The 22800-nt window shown below is 50.6% G+C and overlaps 1 protein-coding gene and 1 long non-coding RNA gene across 25 annotated transcripts; one reads left to right on the forward strand and one right to left on the reverse strand.

Annotated features, from left to right (window-relative positions):
* Positions 1-1564: 1564 nt before the first annotated feature.
* ATXN2L (ataxin 2 like) lies at positions 1565-14072 on the reverse strand. Of its 23 annotated transcripts, none has more exons than XM_074322891.2 (24): positions 13250-14072; positions 11670-11706; positions 11404-11460; positions 11246-11317; positions 10510-10660; positions 9996-10120; positions 8577-8668; positions 7923-8123; positions 7201-7376; positions 6930-7043; positions 6206-6418; positions 6046-6117; positions 5767-5837; positions 5304-5596; positions 5161-5230; positions 4484-4630; positions 4313-4385; positions 4032-4219; positions 3586-3715; positions 3375-3496; positions 2987-3199; positions 2680-2869; positions 2317-2353; positions 1565-2052 (listed from the first exon to the last, which is right to left on the reverse strand). In XM_074322891.2, exons 1-23 carry the CDS (start codon positions 13549-13551, stop codon positions 2322-2324), a joined length of 3141 nt encoding a protein of 1046 aa, XP_074178992.1. In that variant the 5' UTR covers positions 13552-14072; the 3' UTR covers positions 1565-2052; positions 2317-2321. The 23 variants fall into 23 exon arrangements, 16 of the variants coding, with proteins under 16 accessions (XP_074178992.1, XP_074178991.1, XP_074178996.1 ...); XM_074322890.2 differs by having other exon boundaries at positions 1565-2075; XR_012493179.2 differs by having other exon boundaries at positions 1565-2075; positions 2317-2869; positions 6206-6400.
* On the forward strand, positions 12737-21440 carry LOC141569486 (uncharacterized). 2 transcript variants are annotated; one of them, XR_012493185.2, is made up of 4 exons: positions 12737-12872; positions 16823-16926; positions 19112-19311; positions 21323-21440. It is a non-coding gene; the product is annotated as an uncharacterized LOC141569486 (long non-coding RNA). The 2 variants fall into 2 exon arrangements; XR_016022643.1 differs by lacking the exon at positions 21323-21440 and having other exon boundaries at positions 19112-19389.
* Positions 21441-22800: the final 1360 nt, after the last annotated feature.

A 22800-nucleotide genomic window follows, 5' to 3' on the forward strand; every position in this document is an offset into this window, starting at 1 on the left:
GCCGGGGTCTCCTGTGCTCTGTGAGTTGGAAGGATGGGATGGTGGAATGTGAGAACGAGCCCCCGGAGGCACCTGTAACAGCCGGTGCTTGATGGGTCACCAGCTGTCACTGATTCCAGACAGGCTCGACAAGTTGTAGGATTTCATTTTCAACGTTGATTGGGGTTTAAAATTAAACAGGCTGTTCATCAAATATGCAGGGAGTAAAATGCTGAGATTTTTTAAAAACTTGCAATGACTGACGAGGATGCCGACTGCGAACCAAGAAGGTACCAGAGCAGCAATCAATGGGCACACCTTCGGGCACGGGTCCTGACAAATACGTGCATTCCACACCGCACACACACCCGTAAGCAGCCCTGATGGAGGCTCTCCAATCCCAATTCTAAACTGCCGCCTCGAAAGAAGACAACTCCTCTGCAGCCTGTTTTCCCTGCAGCCTGCGCTTGGCTTTTTTGTCCTGTCTCTAACCTAGTTTAGCTCCTACGCTAAGCTGTTTTCTGAAACGCAGAACCTGATCTGATTCTAGAGCAGAGGCCACCTGGGAAGAGGTGGAGGGAAGGACCTAGGAACTGACTAGGGCAGGTGTACTTTTCCCCTTTGTCCAAGGCGAGGCTGAAAGGTTTCACAGGGGTTCCTCCGCAGGTGGAGTTGAGTCAGCCCTGTCCACTTTGAGATTTCTGCTCTTTGGAGTAAGTTATAACCAACCTACAGTCCTCCCAGAAAGCATCGAAAGGACTCCTCAGTAACACCTGCAGCTACCTCACTCGGTAGGAGACCTGTGTCTCTATCTGCACCTCGCACCTCAGCCCAGCGGGGGGATTTCCTCCTGTTCCTATCAGTGCCCCTCAACCCAGTGACATCCCGACAGCTCTTTACCCTGGGACCTCAAAACGGCCCATTTTTAGCAGCCTGTCAGCTGCTGGATAAGCCTTTTTTTCGACCATTCCTCCAACCCCATGGCCACCTTTCCTATCTAACCCTGATTCTTCTGTCCTGGTCTTGGCAACTTCCTCTGGCTTTGGTCAGAGCTGAAATACCCCTCCTCCCACTGAGCACCAGCTGCATCCTCAGTCCTAAGGCTGAAATGATCTCCATTTTGCAGACAAGAAAACCGAGGCTAGGTCAGGGAACTCCAAACTGCCACCCTGAAAAAAGAAAACACAAACACCTCTGAAGCCCATTTTTCCTACATCCTGAGCTGCTTGTCTGGTGTAACCCCTAGTTTAGCTCATGCACCTCTAAACCTGGCTCTGCCATCCCACTAGCAGCTTCATCTTTATGTCTCACGGGTACCCCAAGACCTGTCACCAGTGGCCACGCACACCTCGTGCTTTTCAGTAGAAGGAAGCAGACACAATACATGAGGCACTTACATCAGAAATTGAAATTTCAAATCACACCCCAAGATGAGGCTGGTTCCAAGGTGAGAAAACTGGGGGGTTGGGTGATGCACCTGGGCAGCACCGTGGGGCCGCAGGCTACACGCCCATCTTGGGAAGCACGTCACACCACACTCGACGCACCTACCACCGTACTCATCTCCAAAGAGAAACTAAGCAGGTTACGTTAGTTTAAAATTTTATTTTTTTTTCCTTTTTTTTTTTTAATCTTTTTATGTAATAAAAAGTAAAAGTCCTTGTCCAACCATCCTCGTGGGGGCGCCTGTCTCTCACACAGGTCACTCAAGTTAATGGGGAAGAAAGAACAGGGGGCCCAAGTCGGAGGTTATAAATAATAGAAAATAAAAGATCTTTCGTCTTCAGCGGGGGGTAGGTAAGAGGATGGGAGGGCAAGATGGGGGGACGGGCAGGGGCAGAGCAGGAACCCCCCACCCCCGCTGGACCCTGGCCCTGCCCACTTTGAGGCCCCCCCCATTCAAGGTGCTTGGCAGGAATTCCCCAGCTCCCCCTGGGGGAAAGGGGGGATTTGGGGGGCTGGGACTGGTCCGGGCTGCTGGGGGAAGAGACATAGGTCACTCTTCCCTCCACTCATGGAGGTCTCAGGTCGCGGCCAGGACAATCTTCAGTTCCCCGGGGGGTGGAAGGGGAGCTGCTGGGAGGGATGAGATTGAACTGGTTGGAGGGGAAAGAGAAGAGAGCAGGAGCATTAGAACCCAAGCAGCTGTCCCTTCATCCAATGCCGTCCAGTGTGGGGTGTGGGGGTGTTTGGGTAGGAGCGGCCTCCTCAAGGTGTCTCATGGGGCTGTGAGAAGCACAGGTCAAACGCTGTTCCCAGTGAGCCAGAGCCCTCACTTGTGTGCCCAGCTCAGCCCCCCACACCCCAGCCTGGCCCTGTCTGCTGCGCTGACCTTACCTCGGCTAAGTCAGGAGGCAGTCGGGGTCACTGAGAGCTGGGGAGGCAGTGGGGAGGGGGGCTGCTGGATCACAACTGAGCGAGGACGGAGGGAAGCAAAGGACAGAGCCAGGAACAAGCCCCTGGCGGCGGCGCCTGTGGCTTCTGCCCACCCTACATACTTCACAGACAGGGGCGGGTCGGCGGGCGCCCTGTGGGGCGGCCCTGCCTCCAAGACCCCTCACTCCCCGCCCAGAACCCGTGCATCCTGCCCCACCTGCAGCCCCTCAGCTCTTCCATGCCAAATTCCCCCAGCTAACGAGAACTCACGAATCCTGTCATCGGCTCCTCCTGGAAATCCAGGCGCCTGGCCAGGCTGCTCACCTTGGGGGTGTCCGATGTAGGGGTAGGGTGAGGGTGTGGAAGCTGAGAGTGCAGGCACCCCACTCTGGGGCACCGCGCCTTGGGGGGGCCCCCCATGACTCTGGGGTGGATGCAGCAGCATCACCTGGGGCGGGTGGGGAGCCCCAGGGTGAGGGGGCGGGGCTGCTGTGATTCCAGTTTGGACATGGGCCTGCAGAGAACAGAGAAAGTACTAGGGAGCACCGCGGAAGCAGGAAAGGGAGGGCCCCATGGCCCAGGTCCTCGTAGCAAACCCGACCCCGAGGGAGCAGGTCCCTTGGGCTCTCACCTGGGTAACATGGGCCATGTTGGTGAAGCCGTGGGGCAGCTGCTGGTGGGCATGGATGGCATACACAGCAGCTGGTTGGGGGAAGCTGCTCTGAGGGGACTGGGCAGAAGGTCCCGGTGGCAGAGAAGGCGGCGTGCCTGTCAGGGCCCCTGGGTGGTACAGATTCTGCTGAGGCTGTCCACTGCCCAGGTGTGGGGCCTGCCCCGCCTGGTGCTGTCAGGGGGAGCAGGGGGAGGGTAAGTGCCACCCACTCAGCTGGTACCCAGGCCTTCCACCCGCTGACCGCCGTCCGATCCTCCCCCGCTGGGGAATTACCCCTGGCTCTACCCCTCCCTTCCAGCCCCCCACCCATGCACCCACCCACTCAGCCCCCCACCGTGGCAGGCACCTGGACAGGACTGGGGGCTGCATGCTGGGACTGTGGCTGGCTCCCAGTCGGCGTGGTGGCCGGCTGCGGCTGGTGGGCATGGAGCTGCGTGGCATGGTGTGGATAGGACTGGTGAACAGTGGCTACAGCAGGAAAGACGGAGAAAATCAGTGCCGAGCACACCAAGAAGCTGAGGGGCCCAGCCTGGGAGGGGACGGGACCCTCAACTCACCGTACAGGGCCTGGGGGGTGGGCTGCTCCGCAGACGGGTACTGAGGGGTGGACGACGACACGATAGCCTGCGGGTGGCTCCCTGACGTCAGCATGCGGGGGCTGCTCTGAAGCATGGGGGCGAACACCGGCTGATGGGACAGGAAGAGAACTGGTCAGCACAGCACACTGTGCCCAGCCCTGCTTGGCCCCGCCGCCACCCGCCTGTCTAACACACAATAACCTCACAACACGGACGCTCCTCTGCAGAGGGAAGCAGCGACGGCTCAGTGGACAAGGCCTCGCCACAGGTCCCACCAGAGCCCGGACCGAAGCCCACACCTGACGCCCCCACTCACTGCACTGCCTGCTGCGCTCCCCCAACCCCTCCAAGCCTGGGAGCTGGAAAGGCCGGGTTCTCCACCAGGGCCTCCCTCTGTGCCAACGTCCCTGCCGTGGCCCAGTCACCTGTGAGGGGTAGTGGGCCATGGGCTGCATCATGGCGGGCTGGCCCGGGAACTGCTGAGGGTTGTAGGGGATGTAGGAAGAGTAAGGTGTGGCGGCCACCAGAGGCGGGCCGGCGGCGGCAGCGGCCTGCATCATTGGAGGGGCAGAGGCTGGCTGGTGTTGGTCCGAGCGCTGGGGGGGCAGGGAGCCTGGGGGCAGGGGGAGAAGAGCGCAGAGCTCAAGCTCCATCTGCCAGGCGGCACTGGGCAGCGCGCCCCACTGCCCCTCCCAACCCTGCTCACCTTTGGCGCCCCGGTACTTGCCCTGCTGCCCAGGCACTGAGTTGGATACAGGATACGGATACATCTGAGGTGCCTAGCACAAGGGCATGGGTGAGGCCGGATGACCTGTTTACAGATACCCCTCATTCAGCCACCAAATCGTGCCCTGGGCCCAGCAGGCTCTTCTCTCACCTGCACAGCTGGTCCCATGTGGATCTGAGGTATGTAGGAAATGTACTGGGGGCTGTACAGCCCACTCTGGCCTGCTGTCAGCACCGGGATGGAGGGGGTTGGATGTGTCCGGGGCCCCGGAGAAGTGGGAGTGCTGGTGGATTTATTCTGTAGAAGACGCGGAGGTTTGCATAAGGTATCTCCCCATTTCCTGTCTCCCTCCACCCCAGTCCGCCTATAGAGCAACTGCACCCGCGGAGGCTGCGTGCCAAACACTCCACGCCGTGCCTTGGTTTAGCCCCACATCAACCCTGAGACGGGCACTCTACAGTCTCCAACTACAGGTGAGGAAACCGAGGCACAGGTTAAGTGGCTGGCCAAGATCACACAGCTCGGTTAAGGACGGGGTGTTAGCCAATCAGTGCGGCCAAATGAAGGCCACGCCCACTGCGACCACACGCACACACCCCCTGAGCCAAATGCTAAGTCCCAGCGAGAAGCCCACCAGTATTCGTCAGACATGTCACAATCCATAGCCACGCAGCCCTGACACCTGTCTGTTTCCCCCAAGCCAGACCCTTGCTGCTGTCCCCACGCACCGTCCGTCTCCCGTCCCCTCACTGCTGAGCAGTCCCACGCGCCCCCTCCCACTCCCCTTTGTGGAAACACCAAGTCCACACTCTCCCAGCCCATCTCACCACAGACAGCAGAGGCTTCGCGGGGTTGAACTCCTTGGCGTTGGGGTTCAGCGTTGACTTCTTCACTTGTCTGAGAGAGAAAAACACAGTAAACCCACATGGCCCCCCCTCATCCCGACCCCCCCCCGTTCCCCCCCACTCACTCAGCAACAGGGCCGTCGTCCTTGTCATCGGCCTTGAGGCCCAGCGGGGGGCTGCCGGTTTGGCTTGGGCAAGGGGCAGGGGGCTGCTCGGGCCCCTCCGTGCCTCCCGCTGCTGGCAGAGGCGGCTTGTCCTCCGTATCCAACATGGACTCTGTCTTGGAAGAGACCGGGGACCCCATGGCCTCTGAAGTCAACAGGCCGTCAACTTCCTTCTCCTTCCCTTTGGCCTCCTCCTTTAAGATCCGGGGAGGAAAAGGATCCAGGCTCGTCTCAGGAGAGCTGCTGGGCTGAAGCTGAAAGGAGAGTCACACCTCAGTGCCGCCTGGTCCCAACCCCAGGCCATGCTTCCTTCCTCCTTTCACCCTTGCTCTTCTCTTCTATCCCCCCAGCACTTCCTCTTCTGTCAGCCCCCCACACCCCCTTGATCTCTTAGCATCCTAGAGCATTTCTACCCTTCTCTCACCTTAAACTGCGCCCCAAACTTTCTCAGTTCTTCCAGTTGAAAGCGTTTCTGTTCATTCTGAAGGCCAGGGACTGTGAGAAACCGTGAAAAAGAAGACATACATTTCTTTTCTCAAAGTGGCTACACAGTGCCAATAGCCCCCACCCCCCAAAAAACAAAAAAACAACAGGGGGTCTTGAGAATCCTCTAAGAGAAATTACACTCAAAGGGCTAATAGACACCGTTTTTGAATTCCAACAACTTTTCTAGCGGAAAGGGGCAGAAAACAAGAATCCTCACCCTTCCCAGATATCCGGGACAGCTCCTGGGACTCCAGAGTCCTCCCAGGCTCCTTGGCTGCAAGTTCTTTTACTGAAGCAAGAAGAGACAGACGCCTGAAGTCCTTCTGTCCAGAACCACACTTCACACTGTCCACAGCCCTCAACCATCTGGCTCTTACCATCTGCGGAGGCCAGTGAGATCTTTGGAGAAGCTGGGGAAATGGAGCCTACCCCAGGGTCCACAATTGATGACGTCACAGGGATGGAAGCTGAAGAGGTGGGTACTGCTGAGCCGATGGGAGACTCAGGGCAGGAAGGTGAGACGGGGGCAGGGGCAGCCGACTTGGGAGAGCGCGGGGGGTACATCCGGCCCACTGGAAGAAAAGGGAAAGCTGTACGATGGTTACTGCTGGTTAGTGAGCAACAGGTACAGAGGACTTACTAGAAACCCCAAGAAAAGTTTACCCTCTTGTTTTATACACAAGGTCACAAACCTAAATGCCTACAAGGGCAAGGCAGGTAACACAACAGGTCAAATGGCCTCACAGGGGACACACGAGAGACTTGAAGAAGCAGTTGTGACTCAGTTCCAGCCAGCTGCAGCTAGGCAGCGAGACAGGTCAGGAAATACAAGAAGCTTTCTATGATTTCCCGTTTTAAAATGTTGGCAATTCACTTAAAACAAAAGACACCTGCCAGCTAGACAGACCCATGAGTTGCTATGCTAGGCTTTCTGCACAAGGGAAACTGAGAAATTCTTTCCTAAAAAGCCTCAATCCAAACCCCAAACAGCTTTCAAAGTTTTATCTAGCAGCGGTCTCCTACCCCAGCATTCCAACAACTGACTTATAGTCCTCAGCAAACATCTACCCATTTCTTCACATAACACTACTGAAATTTTACCTGCAGGAGCAGCAGGTGGAACAGAAGATTCTCCAGAAGGCCTGCTGCTGGGTGAAGACAGAGTCTTGGCACCTCTCAGAGGTCGCTGGGCCTTAGGGGACATGCGGGAAGGGCCTATTGTTCGAAGATGGGAAACAAGAGGCAGAGGACTTGCTATTACATCACCACCAGTGCACCATCCTTCTCCGCCACCGAAGTCCCTTCCCTTCCCCTTCTCACCTCCTTACTGTGCCCTTCCCTGCCCTCCACAAAAGTCCGCTTCATCACTCACCTCCGTTGATACCACGTGTCTCAGAACCAGGGCCAGGGCTGCTATTGTCAAGATGGTGAGGGCCACGAGGTGGCAAAGAGCTAAGGCCAGGCCGGCCGCCCCGAGAACTACTGCACCGAACTCCGCCCCGCGGCCCTTCCCGAACTCGCTGGGGCAGAGGGATATACTTTCCCTCCCTGAGGAGAGAGAGTTCAAACGAGGTCAAGTAGCCACAAAACCCACACATTTTGGAAAGATGAAGCTCTTCCTCCTGAAGTTCACCCCCCACATATACAAACGTCTGGCACACACTGGCTCCAGCTGTGTGCTCTATCCCACTTGAACCTCTATCCTGATTCAATGTTCTGTGGCTGCAGGCTTATGACCTTCTATTGTGCCACCCCTGACCTGGCCGACGCCCCACAATCCTACCACTCCTGACCTAGAGGAAAGGTGGCATCACATTGTAGTTCACGGGGCAGCTTTTACAACATATAGATCATCATGTACAGTTTGATTTTCACAATGGGAAACATAAGACGTACATGTGAATCTGCAGAAAAAATATACATATACATACATGTGTATATACATATTTAAATTCTGAAAAAATTTTCGCCCTAAATCCATGTTACTGTGGGCAAATCACTTAACCACTTGGTTTCCATCTCCTGCACAAACGTGTGCAGAGCTCTTGACCCAGACAGCAAGCCCCAGACAGACCAGGCTGCCTCGGTCATCACCTGGGCACCGCGCTGGGACTCTCCCGGCCCGAGCCCTGCCGCTGGACCCCACTGTGCTTCTCTTCCTCAGTGCGCCCATCGTCGTTCTCCATGGCGATCCGCAGGCGGTACTGGGGGCTCGACTCAATCTCCCGAGCCAATTGGGCTGCACGCAGCTCCCGCTGACGAAACTCCTCGGAGTTGTCCTTCTCTAAGGGCACCCTGAGAGGACCAGCAGACCACCACCAGCCCAGTGCCAGGGGACAAGAGAGAAAGGGTGGAACATCCCATCAGTCCCATCACAAGCTCAGGTGTGTGGGTGTTAACTGCTTCCACAACTCAGCACATATTGCACGGGCATCTATCTAGACGGTCCCAGACACAGGAGAAAAGCACCTCTGAATCTCAGGGACACTTAGACACACACTTAAGTACGTTTTAACTTCCAGAGGCAAAGTATGGACAAGTGAACAAAACAGCGGTGAAGAGGTGGCCTGGCATCAAGGATACGAGAAAACCTTCCTGGGAGGAGCTCACAGGCACAACAGGAGTGGGGAGCAGGCAGCCTGGACACCCAGAAAAGCACAAAAAACCTCTGTTGCACCCAGAGACCTGCCCTTCTGTGGGTGACCCCATGCCTCCACTGCACCACGTGGGGAGCACACAGACACTCACGTGTAAGAAGAGAGACTGCTGTCATAAGTGGTCTTCACACCGTAATTCTCCTCGTTGAACTTGAACATTTCATTGGGATCCCATCCATTGGACTAGGGAAGGAGGAGGGAGAGTATTTTAAAACCCAGCAAGAATGTGATAACATGGATAGACCTAGAGGGCAGCGTGCTAAGGGACAGACGTCAGATTGAGAAAGACAAATACTGTATGATATCACTTATTTGTGGACTCTAAGCAAAATAAATAAACAAAACAGAGACAGACTCACAGATACAGAGAACTGACGGTTACCATAAGCGAGGGGGTTTGGTGGACTGGGTGAAAAAGATGAAGGGATTAAGAAGCACAAATTGGTAGTTACACAGAGGTACAAACTGCGATGTTAACGGACATTATGTTAATGCCACCCTCCTCCCAGCACTGAAGCAAAGGAAATAGAGTCAATAATATTTACTAACCATGCATAGTGCCAGGAGGGTACTAGACTTATTGGGGTGATCACTTTGTAAATTGTATAAATGTCTAACCACTATACCGTACACCTGAAACTAATATAAAATAATGTTTAATATCAACTATAATTGAAAAACATTTTTAATTAAAAAATTTTGCCAATCAAAATGAAACCAAACCACCAGCAAGAAAAACATTACATCTCATTCTCCACCAGGTTGAAAAACAAAAATCTGATCAAACCAAGAGTGGAAAAAACATGGCCGGTGGGAATATCAACTAAAACTACCAACTGCAGAACAAATTGGCAATAACTAGTAAAACTGAAGTCTTAAGACTAACAAATCCAATTTCAGAGAAGTTTTGGCGTATGTGCATGGGGCTATATAACCTACATGTTCTAAAAATTCAGGAAGGAACTATTTTGAAATCATGGCAGTAAAACACAAATCGGTAAGGACAGGGACAAATACAATTTGGTGGGTACACAAGTAAGTAGAACAGTACACAATACAGTTAAAAGCAATGAACCAGACCTACAATTTCAACATGAAACGTTAAAAGACAGGCAGGAAAAGTAAATTACTGAGCAAATTAAACATAGCAAAATAATAATGCATTCACTTATGAAAAATTTTAAATGATCCGAAGTACAGCAGTTGTTTTTCTCAGAAGGGGAACGGGCCTACGTGGTACTCGGTTCTGTCTACATCTTGTTACGTTATAAAAAAAATGACTGGAAGCAAATATTCGTTGTCAATCACAATTGTGGGAGAACAGTATTTTTGTTTTATTACTTTCTGTACCTTTCCATTTGGAATCTGACCGCCATGAACAGGCAGTAGTAACTAAAAGATTTTCCTCCCCTCCCCAGAAGCACGTGGGCTCCAGGAATGAGGGGAATGCCAATGCCTGCCCCCGCCCAGCAGCAGGGGGTCTCGCAGGTTCGGCAGGGGCCGCACCTACCATGTCAGACTCCAGGTCGTAGTCGTCGCTGTTACTGTCGCCGCCCTCCCAGCGCTGAAGCACCTTCTCTTTATGCTCCCCGTTCACCTTTGAGTTCATGGCGATGGCCGAATCAGTGAACTTATCTGTGGGGGTACAGTTGAGGATCAGGAGCCAGGTGGTATTTCACAGCCTTCTTTCTACCCCCGCACCCACCATAGTTCAGAAGCAAAGAAAAGTGTGTGTGTCAGGGTTTGGGGGTGGACAGGTACAGCATAAAAAGGCCCAAACAGACCAGACCAGGCTGCTTCTTAATAGTTTAAAAGTAGCAAGGAATTGAAAACAAAGCAAGGAAAATACGAAGAACCACAACATAGGCCAAATTCATTCCACTTGATCTTAGACCTCAAGACATTCTCAAGAAGAAAAATCCACCCATCTTCCTCAGGAAAAAAGGTGGTAAAGCGGGTGTTGCTGGGGGTGATGGAACTGCCCTCTGCAGCCCCACTCGGAACCTACCAGCCTGGCACAATACCTTTCGTGGCGTAATTGAAGTCCACATTTCGGAAGTGGACGAGCATGACATCACTCGGCTTAAAGACCATGGTGTCCACAATGTCTTCCCGACGAGGGCCACCTGCTGGCTCAGACGCTTTCCGGTGCACAGCATCCACGGCTAGTTCAAACTAAAAATGTCCCATTTTCCAACACCCAAGGGTCAGTATCACGAAACACGAAGGCAACACACAGGACTATTTTTCTCCTATCCTTTCTAAACTTTTCCCAACATCACATTCTCATGTGTGATGTCTTCTCAACATCAGCCATAAGACTTGGCAAAAGCCCCAAACTTAGAAACTTACATTTTAAGATTTAAGCGTTTTGGGGGGTGGGTGATGAAGGTAAGGGGGATCAAATATATGGTGATGGAAGGAGAACTGACTCTGGGTGATGAACACACAATGGGATTTATAGATGATGTAATATAGAATTGTACACCTGAAATCTATGTAATTTTGCTAACAATTGTCACCCCAATAAATTAAAAACAAAAACAAAAAAAGATTTAAGCGTTTTAAAATGAAAGCACCCAACCCTCAAATTTCAGACGCACGTCTTTCACTGCTTGCACGACTCTAGCACAGGTCTACAGAAATGAGTGACAGCCACGCTGCTGTCCAGCACCACTCAATTCACACCTTCAATTAACTTTTTTCATTCTCCTCCTCCTTGCATGCACTCGAAAACTAAGCTAATTTGAGGACACTGACCTTTGAGCTCAGAGTCTTGAAGATACCTTCATAGGTGGTACCATTCTTCACCTTTACATCACAAGTGGAGCCCTGGGACAGTGGGAAAAATAAAAACGTTTCCAGCAAACAGATGCATCACATTTCTCAAACCACCCAGGGGTTAGGTTCCCACTTACCACCACAGCTGTAAGGAAGTGCAGCATTCTGGAATTGTTGTAGACACCCTCAAACACCTGTCAGTAACACAGGAGCAACAAATAAAGGAAGAGCCAGGCAACACCTTACCTTCCTTCTAAATATGCACACTCCAGCCCCCCCCAAGTACGTATGTGCTGAGCCCCCTGCTCTTCTGAGCCCACCTGACCATATCTACACCTAATCTGTCCTATATTCCCACTAACAATTGTGTCTTTTAAGTCTTGGGGTGGGGGGAGGCACTCACCGGTGACTGTGGAGGTCCCTTTCCTGTGCTTTGTCCCCTGTAAGAGAAGAAAACAAGAAACTAATTTAAATCTGTTCAATGCCTCTGACACGACTGATTTCCAAGGACTTGGTATCCCAGAACCACAGCCCACGTGAAGATGCCGATGGAGACTACAGTGACTCAACATGACTTTCAAACTCTCACCTCACAGAGGAAGAAAGGCATGTGCAGTACAGCCAGGAAACACATTTCCTCCAAATGCCAGGAAAACACATCGCAATCAACCACTGTTGTCAACTGCTTATAACAGTATATCCAACACAACTGTCTCACTTTCCCCAAGGAGCCTGGGCGGCACGCTTCCGACACACCAATGCTACCGTCTTCGACAACCAAAAACCCACCTCCGATATAAAAATGGAAGCTCAGGAGTGCAGACGCGAAAGTACCTGGCTCAGGCACGTTACCTCCCAAACCGAAAAGACAATCATTTTCAGCAGCCTGACGCTCCGATCCTGGGAGGCGGGTACTCCCTTTACAGCCCACCCTCTCGACCTCTTTCCTCATTCAGCGCGGTACGCACTCTGGGAGGGGTCATCAATCGCCTGGTAACCCCGCTCCTCGCTGGCTGATGTAACCGGCGGTTGAGGAGGGTGATGAGGGGGCCGTTGGCGGGGCTGGGGGACAGCGCAGCCGCAAGAGCCATCCACCGGAGGCCTCGCCCGGTCTGCGCCTGCGCACTAAAGCCCACGGGCCTCTTCAAAACCCCCTCCCGCGATCAGAACCCACTGCGCCTGCGTGTTCCGCCACGCTCAATTCCATTAACCCATACTCAGAAGAAACCGAGTGGGGTGTCCACCCCTCAATCACGAAACCCCTTCACGTACCCTCCCGGCCACTGCCCTGTATATTACCCTGGACTCCCGAACGCCTGGGTCATAAGACAGACCATCCACGCGCACGTACGTAAAGAGCGCGCGCGCGCTGGAGGTGCCCGGCCCGCAGTCCTCCCAGTGGTCTCTCCTTCCGTCCCCCCGCCCACCCCGCTCCCCTCCTACTGGCCAGACCGGGGAGGAGGAGGTGGCCACACGCTCCCAAGTCCCTCCCTCCCCATTGGCCAAACTGTGGGCCGCGCGCCCCCCTCCATTGGCTACGGCCGGGGACCCCTTCCCGCAGCTGACTCCCCATTGGCTGAAGCCGGGGACCGCGAGACCCTCCTTGGTAATGGAGCCGGGGACCCCAGATCACCTCTTCACCCCCCAACTCCTGGTTCCGACGGGGCTGCCGGGAGGCGCCCTGCCTTCCCCTAAAGCCTGGGCCGCGAGACCTGACTAGGCTCTGAGAGCTGAGCATGGCCCCTAAGTGTCCCGGCGGCTGCCGGGGGACCCTTTTCCTCTGACCTGTTAGGACCTGCGGGGGCCCATTCCCAGCTAAGGGGGGGTTGCCCACTCCCCCTGGCGCCCCTCAAAGCTGGCCGGGCTAGGAAGCCGCCTCGCGCGGTGTACTCAAGTCCCGGCCGCCGGGCCGGAACCGAGCCGCCGCTGCCTGTAGCCTGGGCTCCAGCGCCCGGAAAACCACCCCGAACCACCCTTTCTCACCTGGCGCTGCCGATGGCCGCTGCCCCTGGCCTCTCCGGATGTTGCTGCTGCGGTGGCGGGGGCTGAGGCGCCAAGATGCCCTCGGGTCCCCGGCGGAGCCCGCTCCCGGCAGCGGCTGCAGGCCCCAGGCAGGGGGAAGTGGCCGCGGGAGGCCCTGGGGGAGCCGAGGTGGAGGCTAGGGGCGCCGGGAGGCCGCCGTTGGGAGGGCTGGTGCCCCCAGGAGGCCGGCGGGCCACGGCCTGTTGCGTGGGGGGCGGCTGCTGGGGCTGGGAGGTCTGTTGTGGCGGCTGAGGCTTCAACATGATGGCAGCGTCCGGAAGGGGAATTAGGGGGAAGGAAGGGAGAGAGGCCGGGGCTAGGCCCCCACCGGAGAGCGCAGGAAGCGAGGGGAATTGGGAAGCAGGGGACCCGCCGTTGGCGGGCGGGGGGGGAGCCCCGCGGTGTCGGGGTTGGATAGAGAAGACCGCGGCGCGAGAAAGCGCCGCGAGGCGGAAGGGGAGGGGGTCTCGCGGGCCAGAGGAAAGCGAGAGGGCGCGAGCCGGCCTGGCGCGCGTGCGCGTCGCCGGGGAGAGGGGAGAGGGAGGAGCGCGCGGGCGGGAGCTCCCGAAGGGGGAGGGGCAGGGAGGGAGCGGCGGCGCGGGGTCCGCGCGCACCGGGGCGGTTAGCTCCGGCGGGGGAGGAGAGAATAAAGAAAGTGAACCTCGCGCCCCTAGCCTTTGGAATGGGGAAGGAGCAGCGCGGCGCCCACGCGCACCGAGAATTTAAGGTCTCTGGGTCTCTAGCAGCCCCAAACGCTGCCAGCCGCTGTCGCTTCACAATGAGCGTGTGAAGCGCTAGGGGAGGAGCCGAAGCAGCCGAGGAAGAACCGGCCGCCCCGCCCACTCCGCCGGCGTAGCGTTGGGATGCCTCCGCAGCCGTGGGAGATGTGCACGACGTAACGTGCAGTTCTTCCGCCACTTGGGGGCCCTTGGGCGGAGTCAAAGTGCAAAAAAAAATCCCGGGACTAGACAGGCTGCTGGCAGGTTTCATGAGGAGCTACTCTCGACCTTATCTGCTTTAAATAAAAGACGCGGGCATTACAGTTGCCAGGTTGAGCACGGCGATTTATTTTAAACTTCAATGGTTTTCAAGCCTACATGGTTTCTCCATGCCCTAGAATGAACCCTTAAACCGGAGTAAGGAAAGGAAGGCCAAAGTACAAAATGCTCCACCCAACTGCAGTGAAGGCAGCCTTCATTCATTTAAAATGGCTAGATGCGCTTGATACAACCGTAATTAAACCCTTTGCCGCCCTCAGGGAGTTCAAGCTAGTGGTAGAGTCAGACAATTAGATGAGATCTGTAATACCCTGTTTCCCCGAAAGTAAGACCTAGCCAGACACTCAGCTCGAATGCGTCTTTCGGAGCAAAAAATATAAGATCCGGTATTTTATTAATTTTTGCTCCAAAAGACGCATTAGAGCTGACTGTCCGGGTAGGTCTTATTTTCGGGGAAACACGGTATTAGGTGAAGCACAGGGCACTAAGAAAGCAGATAGGAGTGACCCAGGATTGGGTGATGGATTTCTAGGCAGGGGGGAATGGGATGTGACAAGTTAAGAAAACTTGAGCATGGCTGGAGAATAAAATTAAAGAGGGAGGTTTTACAAAATGAATCTGGAGGGGGATCAAATATATGGTGATGGAAGGAGAACTGACTCTGGGTGGTGAACACACAATGGGATTTATAGATGATGTAATACAGAATACACCTGAAATCTATGTAATTTTACTAACAATTGTCACCCCAATAAATTTAAAAAAAAAAAGAAACTGGAGAGGTAACCTGGGATCAGATTTTTAGGAGAGGAACCTTATCCTCAAAGCAGTGGGGAGCCTTTTAACAGAAAATGAAGAGATCAGACTTGTATTTTTAAAGCATTACTCTGCTACCAGGAGAATGGAGTGAAGCAGTGATGGGTCTGTGGTCTTAATTCCAGCGAAACTTGCAATATCAATCTCACTTCCGCTCCAGGCGTTAGCATGGAAACTTCCTAAGCCCTCACCTGCAAGCTCATAGGTGAAAGTCTGCCTTACTCTTTGGGAAGTATTCCTTCACCCCTGCCTCACTCCTAGCTTCAAGTGTGTTAGGTTCCCTTCCTGTGTGCTTGTCCAAGAATTTCCCCCACTTTATCCAAGAGCTCTTTGAATTCTGTCTTCCTACTAGTGTCAGCTCCCGAAGGGTCGGGATCTTACTCCTACTCACTGCTCCCGCAGCACCTATGGTAGCACAATGCAGGCAGTAAATTAAATCCTCGTGAACTGAATGGATCCGAGTGATTTTTTAAGGACCATGTCTCCTGGATGGCTCAATAACACAATCCAGCTTTTTCCTGTTATTCCCTGCACCAGCTGGTGCCATGCCACCTCTCCACCCTCATTACGGGCACTCAGGTATCCCCACCCACATCCCGCTTCCCACACTGGAATTCGGTTTTGCCCCGCTAAACTTCCATTTCCACAGCTTGTCTTACCCGTATCCAACTCTGCCTGTAAACGTGCTGTTTCTTCACCTACTTTCTCATTCTTCAAGCTCAGCTGGCAGTCGGACATCCTGTTCTCGACTCCCTCCTCAGAGCACTATGGTGGTTTTGTTTATGTGGCTCTCCTTTCCACGGGAGTTTAAGGTCATTAAGGGACTGTATTTTATTCATTTCTCTATCCATATCTAGCTCCGTGGCTGGACACAGTCACTCAATTGGTAAATGAATACCATGTCTTATATACGATTTCGAAATTATATCACTGATTTAAGATGGAGTGACTTCCAGGCTATCTTGTTAGGTGATGAAAGCCAAGTTCAAAAGAATATAAACTATGCTACACTTTGTGCAAGAAAGAAGGGGAAATAAAACAAATGTATCTACACATTTTTGCCAAGAAAAACTCAAGAGGGATAAACCAAAAACTAAAAATCGGTTACCTATGAGGGGTAGGAAAGATGAGGGATCTTTGGTTGCTGGGTTATATTCTTCTTGAAGGAATACAGCTTCCTTGAGTATACCTTTCCATGCAGTTTTGACTTTTCAAAGCATGTTAATGGTCAACGTATTCAAGAAATTTAATCAAGAGAGATGGACGGTATCTAAAGTCTGAATATAGATATAAATAAATGAGTCCAACTCTATTTTCGATGAATAAAAATAACACTAAAAAGGAAAAAATAGGACTCATTCAAGTAACTTTCAAGCACCCTCTGTCTAAAGAAAAAACACAGCATATAACTCTTGAATTCTTCTTAGTAATTTTGCCATAGGGCAAGACCATGACCATTCTGAAGCTATTGAGTGTATTGTGGATTGAGCACATGACAAAATATGTAGAGGTTGGGTGCCAGGGTTCTCACTAGGGAAGTAGGGAGAAGCATATATGGAATGAGAGAAGGGAACAAAAACTTTGTGAAGCTTGGAATGGGGAGTATCAGTATAGAATTTATGGAAAAAACAAGAGGCATAGACAAGATAGATATGTGATTGATAGATTGATTTACACACATCTAATTCCCAGATCTTGCTTTCTAAATACCATTCCATAGAAAGGACCCTGGGCTCCTTGAAGAAATGGCTGATTCCAGCCTGGGCAGGAGCAAGGAAGGTACCAGATGAGCTTGGAACATTTTGTCAAGCCGGAAAATACGACGTAAGTACTAAAAAAAATTACAAGCGTATCAAAGAGACAGAAGCCAGCTTGAAGAGGCCAAATCTGGCACAAGTAACAGATTATAACTCATTAAATAACAGAAGAACCCATGCACCCATACCAGTAATAGACACAAGCATATATGCATATACACATTAAAAGAAAAAACATACAGGAGAAATAATGACTATATTCTTCAAAAATGTCCCTGGCATGACAGCCAAAGAAAGGTTGGGGAACTGTTCCATATTAAAAAGGAGGCTAAAGTGACTAACAACTAAATGAAATATTTGATCTTGGCCTAGATCCAGAAAAAAAAAATTGCTATTAAAAACATTATGGGGAAAATCGATGAATTTGGAATACAGACTATAAAGTATTACATCCTCGATAAATTTCCTGAGTGTGATTAACTCTGTAAATATGTAAGAGTATATTCTTACTGAATATATATAACATATATTTATGTTCAAAGGAACATGATATATGCAACCTACTATTAAATAGCCCAAATATATACTCAGCAGAGCTCAAAGTTGCCAAGATGAGAAGCAAAAATTCTACAAATGGGTTATTAAGAATAATCGTGAGAAGAACAAGGTCCATTTTCACCCCTTGATTCTCAGACCCATGTGTAGGGGAGACGGCACCATACAATATTGGTCTCTGATTAAAGTATATACCGCATCCTATAAAACAGAACCCCATCCTTTCAGGGTGTGGTCTCCCAAGGGACACCATAATTGAGTCTTTAATAAGCCTTTCCATCCTACCGGCCATGCTGATTTGTTCCAGTAAGGATGCTGCATCCGAGACAGCAGCTACCCTTGGAGTGACCAACTGATTAAGTTTACAACTGTCCACAGTCCAGCAGCCATCTGATGTCTGCATAGGTCAGATTCCTGTCTTTGAGGGTGGCATTCATCTCTGCTGTTCTCCCAGGGATGTGATATTTCTCCTAGGTAACCCTCTTGAAAGAAAGTGGAAGTTCCAGGGGCTTTCACATCGCCCTTCCTGCCATCGTGTTTTCACTGCACAATGTGGGGATTCTGCCACGTGCCATGGATGTCTATTCCAGTTATAGTCTTAGGAACTTGGAAATAACCACAGGGTGGGACCAAGGATCAGCTGAGCCCTCTGTGAGTTGGGCCCGCGCTAACACTCCATCTACTAATATTACCTGCCCACCTTAAGCCCCCACTTTGATTGGCGGCCCATCGGGGGCATTTGGAGCCTCAGGAATTAGTGTCAATTCAGAGCCAGTATCTAGTGGTCCTCAGAAGGTCTGGGTATTTTCTTCTCCCTGATGCACAGTCACTCTAGTAAACAGGTCACAGTTCCTTTCTCAAGGAGACCCAACCGCCCTTCAATCAAGGGGCTCTGGATCTATGCTGACTTTGGTTTAGAGACTGGGAGGAGCCATGGCTCTCCATGGTGGAGACTTGTCAGGTTTTGGCTACCAGAGCAAGATCCCCGCCCCCGCCGTGATATAGATTAAGCAGTTCTTTAGTAGGCTGTCCATCTATGTGTTCTTGGGAACATGCTGACCCATTAGCTGCTGCCCAAGATTGCTGTGGGGCCAAGGCATTCTGGTGACTGGTTAGTCCCTGTTGCCCTGTAGAGCAGATACAGCCATCCTGTCTTTGGTGGCAATCTGCTGTCACTTGGCCTCTGGTACCACAGGGTCCCGTTACCCCCACTGAAATCAGGGAGCACATTTCAGTGGTGGCATCCTCCATAGTAATACTTGGATTACACAAACAGCAACAATGGAGTTTTTCAATAATGCAGGTGCTTTCCTCACTAATTTATTTCTCAATGCCTTACTGACGGAGGTGTCTTATAGGCCTTCTCGTGGAATGTGGTTGGGGGTGAGTATGTTGATTTCACATGATAAATATACTCTGATTTTCCTATCTCCCTAAGCCTTCAGGTTTTCTTCTCTACATCATGGTAGGGAAGGTCTGGCATCTCAACTTCATTAAAGGTTGGTCTCTGTCAAGTTCAAGTTTCAGTCAACTTACTGAGTACACTGTTAGAGCCACGTCTAGCTGTATGAGCCAACACACTAAATCCAGACTCTCTAGAAAGTGCACCCGTATCAATGAATTCGACCCAGCCTGGTCCCACATGTTGCTCTACTTGGTCTAACACCCTCGGGATCCCCTTCCGCACATATTCCCAGGTTTCTGCTGATCTATATACCCTTTGGTATGGGTCTCACGGCAACAGGAGTCGTCGTGGTGATCTTACGGAGGATGATGATTCCCTTCCAAGGAATCGATCTAAGATGAGGTCATCACAGAGTTTTCAGGGAAAGAACACTCGCTCCTCAGACATTAGAAGGCAAGATACTTCTACGGGCATGAGAGGTTCGGAAAACAGGTATTTAGATATTTTCAGTTTCATTGTGGTTCAATTAGACATCCCTATTCCAAGTTTCAGAATCCCATTCTTTCCCAATCAGTGCCCAGAATTTACGTAAAAGAAAGCTGTGAAACTGAATTCAACAGTCCTTATAATTTATCGACTCACAAAATTATTTTTGAAAAACAGCTTAATTGAGGTATAATTAAAATACAATAAATTGTACATATTTAAAGTGCAAAACTTTGTTTTGACATACGTATACATTCATAAAACCATCACTACAACAGTGAACATACCCATCCCCCCAAAAGGTTCCTGGGGACCCTTTGTAATCTCTCCCACTTGCCCCTCTGCAAGCCTCCCATCCACAAGCAATCACTGACCTGCTTTCTGTCACTACGTATTGTTGCATCTAGAGCAGGAGTTGGCAAACATTTTCTGTGAAGGGCCAAACACTAAATAATTTTAGGTGTTGTGGGACAAGCAAAAATGAGAATATTATGTGGGAATTTGTATAACAAGAGAAAATAAAAATTTGTATTGGTAAAATTAAAAATATAATCATGATTGAGTACAATTTTTGTAATACAAATCTCCTAATGAAAAGCATGAACTTTTTTTTCTTTTTTTGGCATAACATTTTGCTTAATTGGGGTTCAAAGTTAGTGTCCCCACGGGGAGGCTGGTTAGCTCAGTTGGTTAGAGAGCGGTGCTCTTAAAAACAAGGGTGCTGGTTCGATCCCCACATGGGCCACTTTCATGCAGGGTCTCAGCTCCCCACACAAGAACGCAGGACAGGGTGAGGCCAAAAAGGAACACCCACGGAGCCACAGATACGGGAGTCATACCACTATATTCTTGCTGGTGGCTGGGTTGGAGACACAGGAAGCAAGAGCCACACGATCCACAGCCTGCCCTCCACTTCTCTGCCTGCCAACCAACCACTAGCGTAGCCACGACAGTTATATCAGTCGCTAATGGCTAACTGCTTACAGCTGATGGCCAACTAGTCACAGCTGATGGCCATCTAATAACTGCGCCAGCACCTTTCCATGTGAGGCCGAGAGCCTGGAAACTGCTCTCTGGGACTGTCCCCACATGGGCCACTGTGAGCTGTGCCCTCCACAACTAGATTGAAACAACTACTTGACTTGGAGCTAATGGGTCCTGGAAAAACACAACTTTTCATGTGTTTATTGGCTATTATTATCTCTTTTTTGGTGAACTGTCGAAATTTTTTGCCCATATTTTAATTGTGTTTGCTTTTTATTGTTGAGTTCTGAGAATTCTTCATTCTAAACCAGATATATACTTTGCAATGATTTTCTCCCAGTTGACAGCTTATCTTTTCTTTTAAAAGTAGCTTTTGAAGAGCATGTTTTTTTTATTTTTTATTTTCATGAAGTCCAATTTATACATTTGTTCTTTTATGAATTGTCTTTTTGTTGGTGTTGCATCTAAGAAATCTGCCTAATCCAAAGTAACAAAAATGTTCCTCTATGTTTTCTTCCAGAACTTTTATAGTTTTAAGTTTTATATTTAGGTCTATGATTGTTTTCAAGTTACTTTTTGTATACGGGGTGAGGTATGGATCAAAGTCTTTTTTGCATATGGGCATCTAATTATTCTAGCACCATTTGTTGAAAAGGCTATCTTTTCTCCATTGCATTGCGTTAGTGCCTTTGTCACAAGTCCGTTGTCCATTCATGTGTGGGTTTATTTCTGGACTTCCTATTCTGTTTCACTGATCAATTTTTCTATCTTTACAAGATTACAGTGCTTCAATTACTGTAGCTTTATCATGATAACTTGAAATTACTGTAGCCCTCTGCTTTTATTTTTCAGACTTGCTTTAACTATTTTAGGTCCTTTGCATTTCCACCTACATCTTAGAGATAGCTTGTCAATTTTTACAAAATGTCTGCTGGGGCCGGCCCGGTGGCTCAGGGGGTTGGAGCGCCATGCTCCTAATGCCGAGGTCGCAGGTTCGATTCCCACATGGGCTGATGAGCTTCGTCCTCTACAGGTAAGACTGTGAACAGCTCTCCTGGGAGCTGGGTTGCTATGAGAAGCCGAAAGTTGGTGTGAGCTACTGCGGGCTGCTGTGTGCTACTGTGTGCTGCCGTGTGTTGCCAGGAGCGGCCAGTGGCCAGCGTGAGTGGCTGGCAGCCTGCGATAGCTGCGGTGAGCTGCTGTGAGCAGCTGACTGACCGGCGACTGGGGGAGGGCAAGGCTCATAATACCAGCCTGGGCCAGGGAGCTGTGTCCTACACAACTAGACTGAGAAACAATGGCTTGAACCGGAGTGGGGGGGTGGGGGAGGCAGCAGAAGGGGGGGAAGTCCGCTAAGATTGTTGGGGATCGCGTTGAAAATTGATCTATAGACCAATTTGGGAAGCACTGCTATCTTAACAATATTGAGTCTTCCAATCCATAAACTAAGAATAGCTCTGAATTTATTGAGATTATTTATCTTTAATTTCTCTCAGACATACTTTATAGTTTTCAGCATGTGTGTCTTTCACATCTTTTGTTAGGTTTGCTAATTTTTTTGATGCTGTTGTAAATGGTATTTTTTAATTTTAATTTTCAATTGTGGTTAGAATATAGAAATACGATTTTTGTGCATCTATATTGTATGCTACAACCTTAGTAAACTCACTTATTAGTTCTAGTAGCATTTTTGCAGATTCCTTTGGGCTTTAGATATGATGATCGTGTACTCGCTGCAAAGAGAATTTTACGTCTTCCTGGGAGGTTAAATCTGGTCCATGTTACTCCTTCTTGGCTGGAAATGGAACTCCTCCACATAATTAAGTTTTGTTTTTGATTGTAAGCAAAATCAGCACCCGTAGCCTGTGGCTATGGCTGTTATGGCAGCTCTCTGGTTCTGAGATTGCAACATGAGCTGCGAGTTAAAAGACTTGAACGGGTCATTTTCTCTCTGTAGGCAATCCAGCGCATTCAGAAGAATCCATCCCACACTCGTTCTCAGCGTCCTCATTAATGATTCAACGGTCCAATGTGGCAGCCACTTGGGTTATCAAGGCAGGTGTTTCAGTTGGTTCTTAGTCAAAATAAGCCACAGGTGGCAGCCTGCATCATTGTGACGCTACTGCGTGCCATGGGTTACTAACACCCCATTTCCCGTTGGCAGGGAGCTCAGCACAACGCTCCAACCCAATGGTCTGGCCAAACTAGTCCTCAAATTCCATCTTTGTGGGTCTGTCTCCTAGCAACACCCTTGGTACTGATTCTGTATCAGTCAGGGTCCAATCCTGAGGCAGAAACCACACAGTAATTTAAACAGAGAAGTTTGAACATAATCAATGAACTATTTACATAGATATTAAATGTGAATTACTACTAACTGTGAATAAAGGAGAACGCTAAAAACTACTGAAGGCTGAGGGACAGTACCTATGGAAGGAGCAAACTTGAAAAGCGAGTGCCCTCAGCAAGGCTGGGATTCAGACCTCACTGGAGAGATGTGGCTGCAGCCCA

The sequence above is a fragment of the Rhinolophus sinicus genome, chromosome 10 (assembly GCF_057876585.1).
Source record: "Rhinolophus sinicus isolate RSI-liver-muscle chromosome 10, RSI-T2T, whole genome shotgun sequence".
Taxonomy (NCBI): domain Eukaryota; kingdom Metazoa; phylum Chordata; class Mammalia; order Chiroptera; family Rhinolophidae; genus Rhinolophus; species Rhinolophus sinicus.